Source organism: Watersipora subatra, chromosome 3 (assembly GCF_963576615.1).
Source record: "Watersipora subatra chromosome 3, tzWatSuba1.1, whole genome shotgun sequence".
Lineage (NCBI taxonomy): Eukaryota > Metazoa > Bryozoa > Gymnolaemata > Cheilostomatida > Watersiporidae > Watersipora > Watersipora subatra.
In genome coordinates this window covers 21,026,266-21,043,776 of record NC_088710.1, presented here as the reverse complement: position 1 = coordinate 21,043,776, position 17,511 = coordinate 21,026,266, and the positions used below count along the sequence as shown (strand labels likewise).

General features: G+C 35.4%; 1 protein-coding gene across 2 annotated transcripts in view; it reads left to right on the top strand.

Moving 5' to 3' along the window:
* LOC137391712 (6-phosphofructo-2-kinase/fructose-2,6-bisphosphatase-like) overlaps positions 1-17,511 on the top strand; it is a 47,247-nt gene that overhangs the window by 20,940 nt on the left and 8,796 nt on the right. For both annotated transcript variants that reach the window (XM_068078244.1, XM_068078242.1), the window contains exons 5-9: positions 802-951; positions 10,709-10,892; positions 11,476-11,549; positions 12,973-13,044; positions 15,066-15,215. In XM_068078244.1, coding sequence (XP_067934345.1) covers positions 802-951; positions 10,709-10,892; positions 11,476-11,549; positions 12,973-13,044; positions 15,066-15,215 — 630 coding nt within the window. The remainder of the gene's footprint in view (positions 1-801; positions 952-10,708; positions 10,893-11,475; positions 11,550-12,972; positions 13,045-15,065; positions 15,216-17,511) is intronic.

Sequence of the window (17,511 nt, the reverse complement as noted above, 5' to 3'; positions counted from 1 at the left end):
TATTTCCACGAATGAGGTTGCGTGAAAGTGTAAACAGAAACCATTCTGTAACAACTACGTCCCATTTGAGCTGTTTTGGAAAGCGAATCCAAACTACAGCGGTCTCGTGTGGCTGCGATTAACTGTTCGTTTTTGAGCTTTTAAGAGCTTGTAATCACATTTCCACATATTTTGCACCTACAACACAACAGAGTAAGACATGGTGAATCTTTTCATATCAAATAACTGTAATGTGAATTTTGTTGCAAGTCAACCTTTAAGCAAGATCGATCATTTTAAAAACAACCTAGTTTTTATCATTAAAAATGAAATTTAATTTTAAGTAATATAAAATTAATTTTAATTTTTCACATTTAAGCAAGATTGATCTTGAAAGATCTACCTAATTTTTGGTCATGGACAGTGTCTAGTATTTAGTAAGACATTTTCAGGGACTTTCACTTCAACTGTAAAATATCTCTTTTGTCTGCATTCAGTTGAAATAAAGCGTGTAGAGTAGTTTTAAACAATACTTGACGTTTTTTCTGTTTTTCAGTTTATGCAATCTCTTGCGTTACACAAGCTGAGCTGTATCAAGACGCTGACTTTTTCCTCTTTATTCGTGTATTTTCATTGGATTATGTTACTTTCACTTTGGGCTTGTATTTTCATTGGATTATGTTACTTTCGCTTTATTTGTTTGCAGCAGTCAAAACAGAAATATCAAATGCATGCTCCTGTAGGTAAACTGTGATAAGTATTTACACCTAATATCAATACTATGTACAATGATTGGTTAACTCCGCCCATTTTTCACCACAGCTGTTTGATGCAACAAATGCGACGCGGGAGAGGAGACAGATGATTTTAGATGTCTGTTGCCCCTTGGAAGCAGATTGCAGTCGTCAGTACAGCGTCTTCTTTGTCGAATCCGTCTGCACCAATCCAGAGATGATTATCGAGAACATAAAGGTAACTAATTGTAACAGTTAAAATCCTGGCATGTGTCCGCTTTTCTGTCCCCATTGCTTGGAATTGACGCCTTTGAAGGCAATGATATTCCCTGTACAACCACAGCAGAGATGCTTGATCATACCCATATTTCTTTGATTGATATGTTGAGTATATCATTCAGATATCTTGTTTTATATACTAGATGAATGCTCGGTGTTGTCCGGTAAAAAAGTATTTGCACAGAAAACTTATTTTTATTTACCATACAACATTTACCATTTTAATTTGTAAACTTCATATCATGAAAAGTGCTTTTTGTGTTGTTCAAATAAATTTTTTCTAAAATAAGCAGTGAATACATGGGGTTGTATGTATAAAAAAGTTTACTGTTGCAGCAGAAGCTTGTTGTATTAAAAATTTTGATGGACGATACTAGTACATCTCAATACTAGTACAAACATAAAAATGAGATATCAGACTGTCTTTGTCTGACCAATTGGAGAGAGAATGTAGAGGCAATTCCTACTCCAGATGATACATTTGTCCACATAAAAAGTATATAGCTTTTCCAGATTTACCGAGACCGGAAATAGGAGTGTAAAGGAACATTTGAAAATTGCAAAATAAAAAATTACAAATTAAAAAAATTGTAAATGATGAAAAAACGTTTTTAAAAAGGTTTCTAAAAAATAACGATAGTAAAAAGTAATGTTTATTAATAATAAAAAGTGCATACAGTAGACACTCATTACAACATAAATAATCCATTTCAGAAACGTTTAAATTATAGGGATTTTACATTATAAGAACAGTAAAATACAGTTAAACATGGATAACTCGAACTTCACGGGGCCGAGCAAAAGTGTTCAAGTTATCAGAGCGTTCAAGTTATCAGAGCACTGTCACAAGTCCATGTATTTATTTATTTATTAGTAGATACATGTACATATACAAACTATAATGGAAATCAAAAGCATAAATGGCTTGTTTCAAATTAAATGCTTCTAATGTAAAATTTAAAACTTTTTTATCAAAAAGAATAGGAGATTTTTCTATCATTTGAGATTGTTTTGTTGTTTGAGGTGATGTTATTGCCAGGACGTTTTTTAGATTAAAATTGGCAAAACTTGATCGTTGTTGAAATGCTCATAAGAAAAGACATCTTTTTCTTTTGAGCGTTTTAACCGAGATCAATTTTGCCAATTTTTCTTGAAGTTTATGCGAAGGTCACCTCACTTTTCCATGCTTCCGAAAGGCGATCGCTAAGCGGATGTTTGGTAAAAATCAAAATTCACCAAACCTTTAGAAAAGTCGTTGGCAAAAATATTTTGCCGACGGTGGTAATAACGACGCCTATGATTCACGAAAAGTTCAGGTTTACCTCTATGACTTAGAATAAAGGGATTTTCTAAAGCGATAACAACCGTCTCGGTAGCCGTTGGGCAAAAAACTGTTCGAGTTAACAGAGTTGAGGTCGAGTTATCTATAGCAATTTATCATTATGTGGGAACGGACCAAAGAAACCGTTCGAGTTAACCATGTATTCGAGCTATCCGTGGGCGAGTTATCCATGTTTGACTGTACATGCAAATTGCCTAATCCATTCCAAGAGTTTTCCAAACTCACCCCTTTGGCAATACAAAAAAAAACTAGATTCAACTTTTTTATTGGTTGGCTGTATCATAACTGAAATTTTATTAGTTTGCATCAACAACTTGTCTCCTTTTTGTGATAAATTTCACTGGTTTTATAGATAATGATTGCGGTAATTTTACAATAAATTGACGTCCAACTTTCGACATCCATTTACAATGATTTGTTCATTTACAGCGATTTGTTCATTTTTTCTAGAGAGCAATGTCTATTCTGGAAAGTAAAACTAATAGCAAATATTTTATATGTCTTCAATACAGCAAAACAAAAATATATTTTTCTATAAAAAAGAGCAGTGTCTACCTGTTCGTCTTCTATCTGTATCCAGGGGTCAAGGTCAATATAAAAGATAGCTTTTGGCAATACTCTAGACTCCTGACATTCAGATCAGTAGACCGGCGCTGTTATACCTGCACCAATTAATCGCCTTCAAGTATTTATTAACAATTGCACAGCTAACTACATGTATTCTCTGTTTTGTCGACACATCTGATGATCTATCACGAGGAACTACAAGTAGAATGTCATTGAGGCGGTATATATAATAGATATAACGCTATACCTACGTCATTTTTTCTCACAAATGCAGCGAGATATGTTACCATTCAAATCGAATTTGAAAAATTGCCCCTATTTTCACTTTACATTATTTGGAATATTTTACGTAGAACGAAGCAAAAACTGCATAATTTTTTATGTTATTTGGAATTTACGTTATAGAAGCGTCTAGTGTATTTAGCGTGTGCAATCGCGATAGGGATATACCTGTATGTAAGAGCACAAGCAATGATAAGAACAGCTTAGCCTAGTGGTTAGGCACGCTTGTTTGTAGAGTTGCGATCCTCTTAAATATTCTGCAAAGCAGATTTTTCATCGCTAGATGTTAATCGCTATAACTGCACACAGGGATGAACACAAAAAAAGCAACAAAAAGACAAACAAACACTGATATTTATATATATAAATTATTAAATATTATATTGTATATAATTTAATATATACATTAAATTATATGCATATAGAAGTCTATATATAGCAGCTGAATGCCCTGCATTGCATGGGTAATAAAAACAGCTTATAAACATTACGTTACCTGTATACTACATTGTCTGCAACTGTTTATAAGCTGTTTTTGTTACCTGTGTAATGTAATGAGCGTCTTCACTATTAGTAATCGTTACGCTTAGCTGCGCACATAGTCCACTGGGTAAGCTACAGAAATGAAGGTTCTGAGTTTGAATCCTCTACGTAGATATGCTTGGTGCAGTATGATTGTAGTGTATTGTGTACATGTATATGGTAATACCTCATTGTTGACTGTTTGTCTGGACCAGCATCTCCGCGATGAGTGAAAATTCGCAAAATAGCTACTAATAAACTCATATCTAATAAAGTCACTTTTTCATTGATTTTAAGCATTTTCTTCTTTTTCTTAGGTTCAGCAAACGATTTTGCGGTTGAAACAATGCCTGATGCATGAATATATGATGCATGAATATATGATGCATGAATATATTAATATATGATGCATGGATATATGAATATAAGATGCATGAATATATGATGCGTGAATATATGATGCGTGAATATATGATGCGTGAATATATGATGCACTTTGCCCTTTTACATGTCACAAAACGTAACAAGAAAACAACGAACCACGACTACTACTATCACCATGCTTGCGAAGGGATCAGAATATGGCCGAGATTTATGTGTTTTAGTTTTTGTTTTTTTTTTCATTATCGTTAATGTTTTTCTTTAATGAATATTTTTTACCCTCCGAAGTACCAAAGCCTCGAAAGATGAAGCGTGAGGTAGCGAGGAATTACTACTCTGGTAAATGACGGTATAGGCATGTTCATCAGTCATATTCAGCATAACGTAATGGTAGATCATATAACAAAAAGATCAAGTATTACTTACAGATAAATATCAAGTGTTTCTTTGACATAGACTGTGATCCAACACTTATCAAAAGTAATGGGGACCAGCACGGACTGCAAAAAGTATAAAAACCCATAGAAGTAGCGTCAACCCTCTAGACTTGCATTCATAACCATCATTTACATAATGTAATTTTATATATATTATATAAATTTTGCTTAAGAAAATATAGTCAATAATTAAATCTTTTGGCTCATCATGTTGCCTCATTTGAGAATACTGGTCTAAACCAGTTTGTCTCGAATTTTGTCGACAATTAGGAGAATGCTAGGGCAAACCAGTCTAGTGGGCGAAACATTTTTTGTCGATGATCTCTACACATGTGGCTTTGGGAAGTAACAACATAGTTCAGCGATGTTTCTTTCTCGAGTTTAGTTTTTAGTTTATTTTCACCCGTCTTCCTCCCTTCCCAAATAGAAATGCGACTAAATGTATTGAAAAACCTTTAATAGTAAGAGGGTGAGTTTAAGGCGCTAAGTAGTGAGAGGTCGATGTTTAGTATCAGTACCTGCGGTCGCTGATTTACGATTACTGCCTATACATTCAAATGACTTGGGTATAGCCTGGTTCCCATATACGTCGCAAAGTACCGGCGACAGCACCGCAGGCTATTAGCGGTGAAATGGGAACCTACACGCTGGGTATTGCCGAGGACCGCCGGTAGTTGCCGGCTGCATCGCAGTAGTTTAGCGCTGTTCAAATTTCGCAAAAGGCTGCAGGCAAAACCTTCCCGAAATGCACTGTACGGGTGAAGGTCACCATTATAGAAACGGCATGGCTAGCGAACATTTTATTTGATTGCGCGATTATGTTTAGCGATGCAGCTTATATGTGAACATATGCTGCCGAGCCTAACGTCGCAAACGTTTAGCTGCGCAAGTTATTGCCGGACTATCGCAACCGATATGGGAACCAGGCTTAGGAGATGACAATCTTTCAAACAATTATGTACTGCACAAGATCATGTATGTCATAGAACATTTGTATCACACGTTATCAGAATATAGTGTGGAACTAATTAACCTAAACTAGGATATCTGGTAGTTGCAACGCAGCTGCTGATTGGATGAGTTTTAATGTGCCTGGATGTTTAAATGTTAGTTAAGACAGCCTTACCAATGGAATGTTGTTTCTGACTTTACAAATGTACAGTAGATTACTGGAGTTTTGGCAGCTTCATCTATTAGCGTGTATAGGGAAGACAACTACTGTGATAACACATGCTCAATTTGGATTTGTCTTCCTTCTGTGCAATAGTACTTCTACATATTATAGGTTATGTGCCGTCTGTGTTTACCTGTTTAATAACTGTGTATTTATACATACACTATCAATCCAGTGCGATCACCTCAAGGTGCGAACCTTGAAAAATACATTATGAAGTTAAAATTTAAACATGAAATTTAAACAAGGAATTTTGAACAAATATCTGACTCTCTACCCAAAGCAGTCTTCAGTATGTAACATTTGAAGTTCCTTGAAACATCACAGTTTCTCCGGTGCTCATAAAAAACATGTAAAATGGAAAATGAAAAAGAAAAAATAAAACAATATATAAGCTATATGTTGGTCTTGACACTAGGAGTGCAGTACTTGACACTAGGAGTGCAGTACTTGACACTAGGAGTGCCAGTACTTGCTTCAGCTGAGTTTTAGAGTATCAATATGAGTCTAAATAGGTCATAGTAAGGCATATCTGACAGCATTTAACATGTAGCAATATTTCTACAGCATTTCATTGATGTCCTGAAATTTTTAGGAATTGATAAAATTTTCAGCATGGTTCTCTAAATAGTTTGGAATTACGTCGAGAAAAACAAGCTCACTCTCTCCTACATGCATAGCATTCGAGTCATAGGCCATGCGTCAATATCAATGCACAATTTGACCAGCGTAGCAATTTTACATGTTACACTTGGAACCTTTTGCGTTGGGTCATATAGCTCACAGCATTTAGCTAGGTTGCTGGCACACAGCAAAAGGACCAATTAAAATTCACTTTAACTGTAAATTAGCAACAAGGTAGTTCAGCGATGTTTGTTTCCCGAATTAAGTTTTCACATTTTTATTTTTTACAAATATGTTTTTTCACCTGTCTTCCTTCCCGTAATAGAACTGCGAGTATTGAAAATAGTCACATAGCATGGTTCATACTCGTCAGCGCGTGATGAGGATGATATTATCTGCTTTTGTTTGCCCTATTTTTATTCTCCAGTTTCCTCATGCTGCATTTTAAAACAGAAAATCTCTCACTGAAGTATCAAATTTTGATTGTTTTCTAAATTTGCCTCCTTGGGAACAGTTAGATTATCATAAACGGTATATGTGAGTGTTTGTCAAGATAGAGTATTGATTTAATTAAAATCGGTGAAATACTTGAGACTTGTCGTGAGTTGTAATTGACGACATCTCGTTAAGGAAGGCAGTCATCAAGGAGAGTTTTACAGACTCATTGCTGACTGCTATTTTTATTCGTATATAATAATATTATAACATATATAGTATATTGTTAATAGTATATTATTAATAGTATATTATCAATAATATATTATTAATAATATATTATCAATAATATATTATCAATAATATATTATTAATAATATATTATTGATAATTGTAATGGCTTGCCAGTCAGCTATAAAATTTTAAAGTCTTCCTTTCAATTAGGTAACTGGTTTATTGACTTTGCAGTCACCATGCTGCTGGTCCATTCATACCCGATGGTGGTCCCATCGGGATGATGGGAATGGATACGTTCCCATCCCATCCCATCATACCAGATGTAGTTGCGTCAAAATTTAAGTTGATCTTAAAAGAAAGCATTTTTTTTCTCTATCAGTTGATATGTTGTTTGTTGTGTTACGCGATCGCATTGCCAAGATATTTGAAGATTAAAACCGAAAAAATCTGATCACCGTAAAAACGCTCAGGCCACAAAAACGTGCCCAGCCTCGCCAAAAATGATGTCACGCGTTTGGCAACCTCTCTCTATCTCTCGTATTCACATCGGCTATTTGCGATAAAAGTCTAGTCTTACGCGGCTCTATTGGCATATATCTTATTTTGTATTTGCTCGTGTTGGCTAGAATAAAATTTTAAATCCTGCTACAGATGCATTATTATGAATGTTTAAAAGGCCTCAAATAACGAAAATTGAAAGTTTGTTCTACTCACTTTCTCCAAATGTTGTGTAAACATTTGGGTACCGACTACCAATTTTACCGGTCTACGGTAATTCTGTCTAGTCACTTTATGTAGAACGCGGTCTTTGTATCAGCACAGTTCTGCAGCTACCCATATAAACGATATACAGCCTCCCATAAGCCCCGCCCACATTATGTCGCCTATTACCTATTGCCTACGTACTAGTTTCTTACTAGTTTCTTACTACTAGCAAGCCACCTCTTTGAAAAGAATATAGACAGGGATAGAGTTTTAAGGATGAGAAGTCTGCTGCAAACTGGATTTGAACTCACATTCTCCAGTTCTGCGGACACCCATATACCATATCCGATTCACTACAATATTCTGCAAATCATGTTTTGCATTATCTTCAACAATATTATTTTATTATATAATTTTTACAAGCAAAAATCTTTTCATCTCGGCATAAAGCTTTTATTAAAAATATTCATCAAGTCGTGGCCACTCACATAGTATTAGCTGATACAATAAGACAAATTCATCTACTGCAACAAACTCAAACAAAACATCATCCAGCACGCATTCAAGTCTTGCTTTCTCCTTTATAGCAGTTTCCACACTGACAAAGCTTCTTCGGCTGGTGGGACGACATAAACATTCTGTAATCAGTAAAACAAGTAAATGTAAACAAAGTAGATGCAATAAATATGTCATTCATAGATATGTCATTCTAAAGCGTATCTATTGACAGCTTCCAAATTGGGAGTTAAATAGATTGCGAGTGTAATTTTAAAAATGAATAAACATTTAATAAAGGCACAAGTACGCCAAGCCAACGATTCGAAGCTTTGGTTCTGGAAATTAAAGATTTGCAATGATCAATCGATTTTACCCACTTCCTACGTGTGAAAATAATTTGTAATCATGACTCTAATTTACCAAAAAAAATTCGAAAAAAATATTATAGCTAGGTAAAACGGCAGATAAGCTATGAAACGATGATTGGAGATAGCAAAGAATTATCATTTTATTAATTAGTATATGTATTTATGGCTATAAAAAATATTACATTTACTAAAGTATAGAAGACTCTAAGTTAATTTACCTCCATTCTGTCTTCTTCTGCAGCAAAACGCTGCTGACACCTGTCAGCTTTGGCCATAGGCTGTCTACTCTAATCTTTTACTAAACGTTGCTCAGATAACTCTGAGTAGCGGTCGCTCGAACTTGAAGCCATTTTAAAACTATGTATAACTTAGTAATTGTTGAAACGCGTTGAATCAGTAACGATGAGCATGAATTCTCTAGCGATGAGAATCTTCGAGATCACGGACAACGCGTTTTACGAGTGATAACATTTATTACGGTCTATATAAAAATTTCGCAATCGTGATTGGCTAACGAAGCGACCTCATATTTATCGCTCGTGGTTTCGTTTCAGAAAACAAGCTAGTGACGTCACGAAATTGGCACCCGCTGGAATGTGAGCTTTTTAAAAGAGGGCCTCATTCAAACGCATATATCTCTGGACAGGGTTGGTCTACAAAGACAAAAATGGCATCAAATTGTAGCTGATGTTTTAGCCTTTTATGGGTCCTAATTTCATTTTTGACGCAACTACATATTTAACCACAGTATCCCATCAAATCTATTTCCAGATGAAGGAGGTAATTGTGTGGCTCCAAGCTCTTGCCGCTTATATGTTGTCACCGCCGCAGCAGGGTGTTTTCACATAGTTTGGCTAAATATGTTTTCTTGGATTCATTCTCACAAATATCCTCATACTGCGAGAGCTTGTGAAGCTTAGCAATTATTACACTATTTTATCTTAACAACCTTTTATTTATCAACTATCTCCTGGAAATGGTAAAATGTAAAATGTATTTTATTATAGCTTGCTCGTGTTTCTCATTCTGTTTTTGTCAATTATTAATCGCCTTTTTATCAATTATTAAAAACCTAATACTATATACTGTCTCCATGTTGTAATAAGTTGTTTTATCGTTTGTAGTTTTACGGTGCAAAAAAAAATATATATATCATACTTTTCAGACTATTAGCCACTACTTTTTTTGGATGTTTTAAGCCATGCGGCTTATATGAGGTTGCGGCTATTCTGTGGTTTTTCCTTTCACCGCTAGGGCGCATTAACCAGAATCTCTTGTTAGCGCGCCTCTAGCGGTAAAAGAAAAAACGAAACAATGCCTAACGGCACTGTTCCGTTTTAAACAGGAAAGTTGCTGCCGTGTTAAAAAGCACCGTCCTGAGTTCTGCGGCCTATACAAAGGTGCGGCCTATGTATTGTTTTATTATCGTCTTTTTGAAAATAAAACAGATGCGGCTTATATAGGGGTGCGGTTTATAGTCCGAAAAATACGGTACATACAAGATAACAAATGCACCTATACAAGACTTATTTACAATCAATCCGGGAGGGATGTTACAATATTATTATAATGGTAATCTACATCAAAAGGCAGTTTTAGGTGAAATTGTCTAGTAGAAATGTAAAAAGCCAGCATCAAAATTTAGTTACTAACATAGTTATGGCTGAGTTATTTTCAGTGTAAAACAATTTATAGTGGGACCTCTACTATGTTCGAGTTTTGCTTGCGTTTGGAATAGATTAGGGCATTTATATCGTAATTTTATATCATATTTCTGTTTATGAACTTGTTTACTTACAAAACACCTTTTGGAATGAATTAATTTTGTAAGTAGATTTACCGCTGTATATTGGAAGTTGTCCACTCAGCTTCTGAATCGTTATTCTTCAACCGACCAGCATCAGGTCAACTCAGTGAAATGAATAAGTGTACAAATAGCAAATATGTTTAAAAGTGTACAAATGTACAAATATTTTAGTTTTCTTTCATGGCAAGTTTTTTACCCTTTCAAAAAATTGCCTCAGGAGAGATTATGTAATACTTTGATAATTTTCAAAAAACGCAAATTGTTTTGAGTATGTGAAAGCTTTACTGGAATTATATCTCATGTTCATAAGAGACAGTGCTCTCTTTCATGTACACAGGCTGTGAAAGTCTCCGGCCCCGATTATGACGGAATGAGCAGTGACCAGGCTGCAGAAGATTTCCTCAAGAGAATAGCTCATTACCAGGGCACGTACGAGCCGCTATGTGAGGAGTACGACAAAGATCTCTCCTTCATCAAGGTTTACGACCAGGGAGAGAAGTTTCTCGTCAACAAAATTCAAGGTATGCTTTACTGTTACGGTTCTTCATACACTATGTTTCCATGACAGGGATGGGGCAGATTTGGAGTTGTGCACACATGGCGTTGCCATACAATAGATGTTTCAATGGGCATATGCATGTTGTGAATTAACACGGGCGCTTTCTTAAAAAAGATAAGGGATTTTATGACTGAATTCATAGCGGTGCACTCCCGTTTCACTTAGCAGCACGCTTTCAAAAACGGAATGACTAAAAAAGGTTTAAATGGAATAATAATAGAATGGAATGTCTATCTTTTGCAAGCATGAAGCATCCAGTAAAAATCTTCGACTAACAAAACTCACTTGAATTGCTGATTTTTGCCATTCACATGATGGGGATGATACAAATTTCATGGAAACAACGATAGTAGTTCAATCTAGCGATGTGCCACATTTTTTCTGTTTTCCATTCTTATTCTCTCGCCCTAAAAATCTTTTTTGGCCCTGATGGATCTAGTAGATGTTTAGCCCGTGATCTAGTAGTATGCATGTTGGAAAGGTTGGGTAAACATTTATCAATAGCTCTTGTCCTCAGCGTTATTCTTTCACAATCTTCTCTGCAGGTCACCTTCAGAGCCGAGCTGTCTACTATCTCATGAACATTCATGTAACTCCAAAGAGCATATATATCACCAGGGTGAGTCAGATATATCACCAGGGTGAGTCATATATATCACCAGGGTGAGTCATATATATATCACCAGGGTGAGTCAGATATATATCACCAGGGTGAGTCATATATATCACCAGGGTGAGTCATATGTATCACCAGGGTGAGTCATATATATATCACCAGGGTGAGTCATATATATATCACCAGGGTGAGTCAGATATATCACCAGGGTGAGTCATATATATATCACCAGGGTGAGTCAGATATATCACCAGGGTGAGTCATATATATCACCAGGGTGAGTCATATATATCACCAGGGTGAGTCAGATATATCACCAGGGTGAGTCATATATATCACCAGGGTGAGTCATATATATCACCAGGGTGAGTCATATATATCACCAGGGTGAGTCATATATATCACCAGGGTGAGTCAGATATATCACCAGGGTGAGTCATATATATCACCAGGGTGAGTCATATATATATCACCAGGGTGAGTCATATATATATCACCAGGGTGAGTCAGATATATCACCAGGGTGAGTCATATATATCACCAGGGTGAGTCAGATATATCACCAGGGTGAGTCATATATATCACCAGGGTGAGTCAGATATATCACCAGGGTGAGTCATATATATCACTAGGGTGAGTCAGATATATCACCAGGGTGAGTCATATATATCACCAGGGTGAGTCATATATATCACCAGGGTGAGTCATATATATATCACCAGGGTGAGTCATATATATCACCAGGGTGAGTCATATATATCACCAGGGTGAGTCATATATATCACCAGGGTTAGTCATATATATATCACCAGGTTGAGTCATATATATATCACCAGGGTGAGTCAGATATATCACCAGGGTGAGTCATATATATATCACCAGGGTGAGTCAGATATATCACCAGGGTGAGTCATATATATCACCAGGGTGAGTCATATATATCACCAGGGTGAGTCAGATATATCACCAGGGTGAGTCATATATATCACCAGGGTGAGTCATATATATCACCAGGGTGAGTCATATATATCACCAGGGTGAGTCATATATATCACGATTATGATGTCTGTAGTTGCAAAGAGACCAACAGAACAAAGACGTGTAACGTTGCAACTAGGCTGCAATAGCTTATATCAACTATAGCAATGATAGCACAAAGTGACGTCATTTCAACACTTATTTTTCTAAGCATTTTAACCAGGATCAAGTTGCGTCAATTTTAATCTTGAAACATCCTGGCAGTCAGATCACCTCAAACATCAAAAACAGCCACAAGTGATATAAAAATACCGATACTTTCTCATAAAATCTACTTAGATTTTGTGCAAGTTCATTTTTAAGCCAAAGTTGGAGAGTAATGTATTAACGTGTTTGTTCGGTTGCTATACGTCTTTCAAAACAACAATGGCGGCAGTTTCTCTTGTAGCACGGTGAAAGTGAGTACAATTTGCAAGGCAAGATCGGGGGTGACGCTGATCTGACAGCAAATGGCAAGCAGGTAATTCTTGAGCTATGTTCTCCTTAATCATAGAGTCGGTTATGCGTAATACACTTATCCTCTGAATGCATTTTAGCACATAAAAAGAATTCTCTATACCTACCCTCGACTAAAAATATCAAGGCATTATCTATGATAGATTAGATTACACAATCAGCATTTGTTTAGTTCTCTGTGTATCTGTAAATTTTAAGTTCTTCTCTATACACAACATTCAGGAATATGTGACAGAAACACCTGATATTATTTTATTAGTTTAATTTCATTTATTAACTTAAAATAGAAGGTAATGAATTCGAGCGTTATTAATACTATCACTGCTAATCTCTCAATATTAATATATTATTGACTAATATTGTTCTCAGATTACATATGCTAAACAAGTTTGAGTGACAAAATTGTGGAGTAGGGTACAAGATAGTAATTTGTTTAGTCATACGAGGAGTTATCTTCTACACGCTCTCAAAAAGATGCGACCATCATGGCAATCACCTTTCTGATGACCTAGTAACGACTCCAATAAAACCTTTTAGCGTGCTCCAAATATGTCTGGTGTAAGATCAGCCCTCAGTTATCATAGCGTGTTAGCATGTTTATAAAGATCTCAGGCCATGGCTTATGCTGATGCAATGACACCCCTGCACTTATCCACTGTCAACCGCTTCTGCCCTAACCAGTTACAAGATCCCGAGCTACCGTAACTACAACTCCAGTTTTGCAAAACATTATTTTTGATAAACTGTTCAACTATAACTAACAAAATAGCAGTACTGATGGGTCTACAGTCATGCGTTAGTAGTATGATACAGCATATTGCAAAATTTCTCAGCAGATCTCTCTTGTGAAATGGCTTATTTATAGCCTGGGCATGGCTCTCGTGGGGATTGGGAGAGAGCCTGAGACACATAGCGAGAAAAAGGTAAGATAACTTCTGCAAAACGAGCGACATATGTTACATAGGACGCTCAGACTGATACTAATGAAAGCGTTTCGATAGATTCAGATCTCACGATATATTAGATGTGGCGCGTTTAAAAGCCTATCGTCACGGTAACGTGACTTGATCTAGTGAAAGGTCCTATGTTTTGATAGGCTGGGTAGTTATGTAATACCCCGTCTGATAACAAAACGATAAGAATCATAGATTACTATTCTCTTGCGGTTTCACGTTTGCAGTTTCATTTCATATCATGATAAAAAATGGAGCGATTCAAAATTCATCTATCAAAGCTAGGCATAGTCACGCTGAGACCAGAACAGTCTCAAGCTCTACAACATATTATTAGTCAAAACAGATGGCAGGTTTTGACTAATTTATAGTTCTTCTTGCTGGCTTTGGAAAGAGTATTTGCTTTCAGATGGCACCGTTTTGCAGTGGTAGGTCCGAGTTGTTCATAATAACTGTCGCGAGTAATCACAGTACTCGCGAGTAAAATAAAACTGAGATTACTTTTTACTAGATAAACTTTTCTTTATTAGCAGCGTGCGATTCATTTTTGTTGTTCTATCGCTATTCGTTTGTATTGTTATTGTGAAAATCTTTTATTCAAGTGATTTAATTCTTGATTGTAATTAAATCAATACCTAATTAATTAAACATATGCAATAATATTACTCTCGTGATTGATTTATTATGCAACCAACATTTCATACTTACCAACCAGCGTTTGTTTGCTGCCAATTCAGATTAAAAATAATACATAATACTCGTGAAGATCATAAAAAAGACCGTCACATGATACTCCTTCGGAAATAACGATTGTGATATTAGCGACTGCAGAAGTCGACTTCTAGAGTTGTCTTCCTCGCGTGTTGTTATGTGTCCCAGGCTCTCTCTCCCAATCCCCCACGAGAGCCATGCCCAGGCTAGCTTGTTTAGGGTTCTCGTGAGTACTTAGTCTATGCAAGCTCTGATTAGCCAATGCAACGCAAGATTGTTTACAGGCAAGATGCCAGTTCATTTCTCAGGCTGCAAAGGGAAAGTAAAATTGTGAATCACCCGGATAGGTGAATGTTTGTAGTATGGCAAGGAGCTGGCCCATTTCATTAATGAGGAGGATATTAAAGGTCTGACAGTGTGGACGAGTGAGCTTCGGCGTACAAAACAGACAGCCGAGTTCTTACAGGATGTGCCAAAGGTGCACTGGAAGGCCTTGAATGAGATCAACGCTGTGAGTATTCTCTACATCATTGTAAACCATTATTAGAGGCTAAGAAATCACTGACTTTGTCCAATCAGTGTTTTTCCTTCCTCTTACTGCTCCGTAAGTACAACAAATTATATATTTTGGCTATGTAATATATATATAGATAATATATATATATATTATCTATATATAGATAATATATATACATATTTTCTATATCTATATATAGATAATATATATATTATTTATATATAGAAAATATATATATTATTTGTATTTAATTATTGAGTTTAATATTAATGCGTTATATATTAAATATGGTGTATACTACTGTATCATATATTAATGTACTTTTATAAGATTATATTAATAATGTATATTTAGATTCTCAAGTTATCACCTAATGAGAGCAGATCTATATCTGTTTGAAACAAACTAGTGGTGAATTGACTAAGAAGTACTCTTTATATGTCATATTATTGTATAACTCACTCTATACTCATTGTATTGGGTGCACTTTCTCTACTATTCCTTATGAAACTAGTGTTTCTAGAAATAATATAAATAAATAGTTTAAAGAATAGTTTGTACCTAGCTTTCAGCTACTGTCACTTTCAAGGATGCTCTCTTTATTCTCGTAAGGCTGTCATGACATAGTTGTTACTCCTTAAGTTATTCCTTACATTATGATTAATATATATATATATATATATGTAGGTCATGTTAATATATATAGATGATTAATATATTGGTCATGTTAATATATATAGATGATTAATATATAGGTCATATGAGTATATATAGATGATTAATATATAGGTCAAGTGAGTATATATTGATGATTAATATATAGTTCATGTGAGTATATATAGATGATTAATATATAGGTCATGTGAATATAGATAGATGATTAATATATAGGTCATGTTAATATATATATATATATATATATATATATAGATGATTACTATATAGGTCATGTTAATATATATATAAATGATTAATACAGTCAAACATGAATAACTCGAACTTCAAGGGACCGAGCAAAAGTGTTCGAATTATCAGAGCGTTCAAGTTATCAGAGCACTGTCACAAGTCCATATATTTACTTATTTATTAGTAGATACATGTACATATACAAACTATAATATAAATCAAAAGCACAAATGGCTTGTTTCAAATTAAATGCTTCTAATGTAAAGTTTAAAACGTTTTCATGAAAAAGTATAGAGATTTTTCTATCACTTGAGATTGGTTTGTTGTTTGAGGTGATGTTATTGCCAGGACGTTTTTCAGATTGACATTGGCAAAACTTGATCGTTGTTGAAATGCTCAAAAGAAAAGACATTTTTTTCTTTTGGGGTTTTACCCACGATCAAATTTGCCGTTTCTTCTTGAAGTTTATGCAGATTACCTTACTTTACCTGGGATTCGTTAAGAGCAACACTCCGATGCAGTTCAATTAGAAGTTTTACGAGGTTTTACGGTACATTCTATATCACTCACGCTTTTTTAATAGATACTTATTGAATGTACACACGTATTCTGTGTTTAGGTCAAACGATGAATAGTTTTTGTAGCTCAGACAACGTATACGTTTAATTACACCAATTTTAAGACGTTTTAAACATTCAACATTCCGACGTTGATTCAACACGGAATCAACGTCGGAAAACTATTCATCACGGGTTAGCCGGGTCACGCACTCAAGGATTTTTGCCACGCACATACAAAACAACATGCGATTTTTGTTTTGTATGTGCGTGGCGTAAATCCTTGCGCGCGTGACCCGGCTAGCCCGTGCTATTCATCGTATCGCAGTATAAATCAATTTTCACCAAACTTTTAGAAAAGTCGTTGACAAAAATATTTTGCCGATGGTGGTAATAACGACGCTTATGAATTACGAAAAGATGAAGTTTACCTCTATGGCTTTGAATAAAGTGATTTTCTAAAGCGATAACAACCGTTTCGGTAGCTGTTGGGCAAAAAAAAAGTTTGAATTAACAGTGTTGAGTTCGAGTTATCTATAGCAATTTATCATTACGTGGGAACGGACCAAAGGAAATGTTCGAATTAACCATGTGTTCGAGCTATCCGTGGACGAGTTATCCATGTTTGACTGTATATTGGTCATGTGAATCGTACTTCATTTGCATTAAACTAGTCATTGTTATTCTGTACATAGCGATACGTAGTGTCCTCTATTCTGACTTCCTTTACATAAGATTGAGCTATTTTTTATTGGTTGATATTTAGTTGTGAGTTTGTACTATCTGGTTTACTATTTTTCCTATTTTATAGATGTGTGTACAAGTAG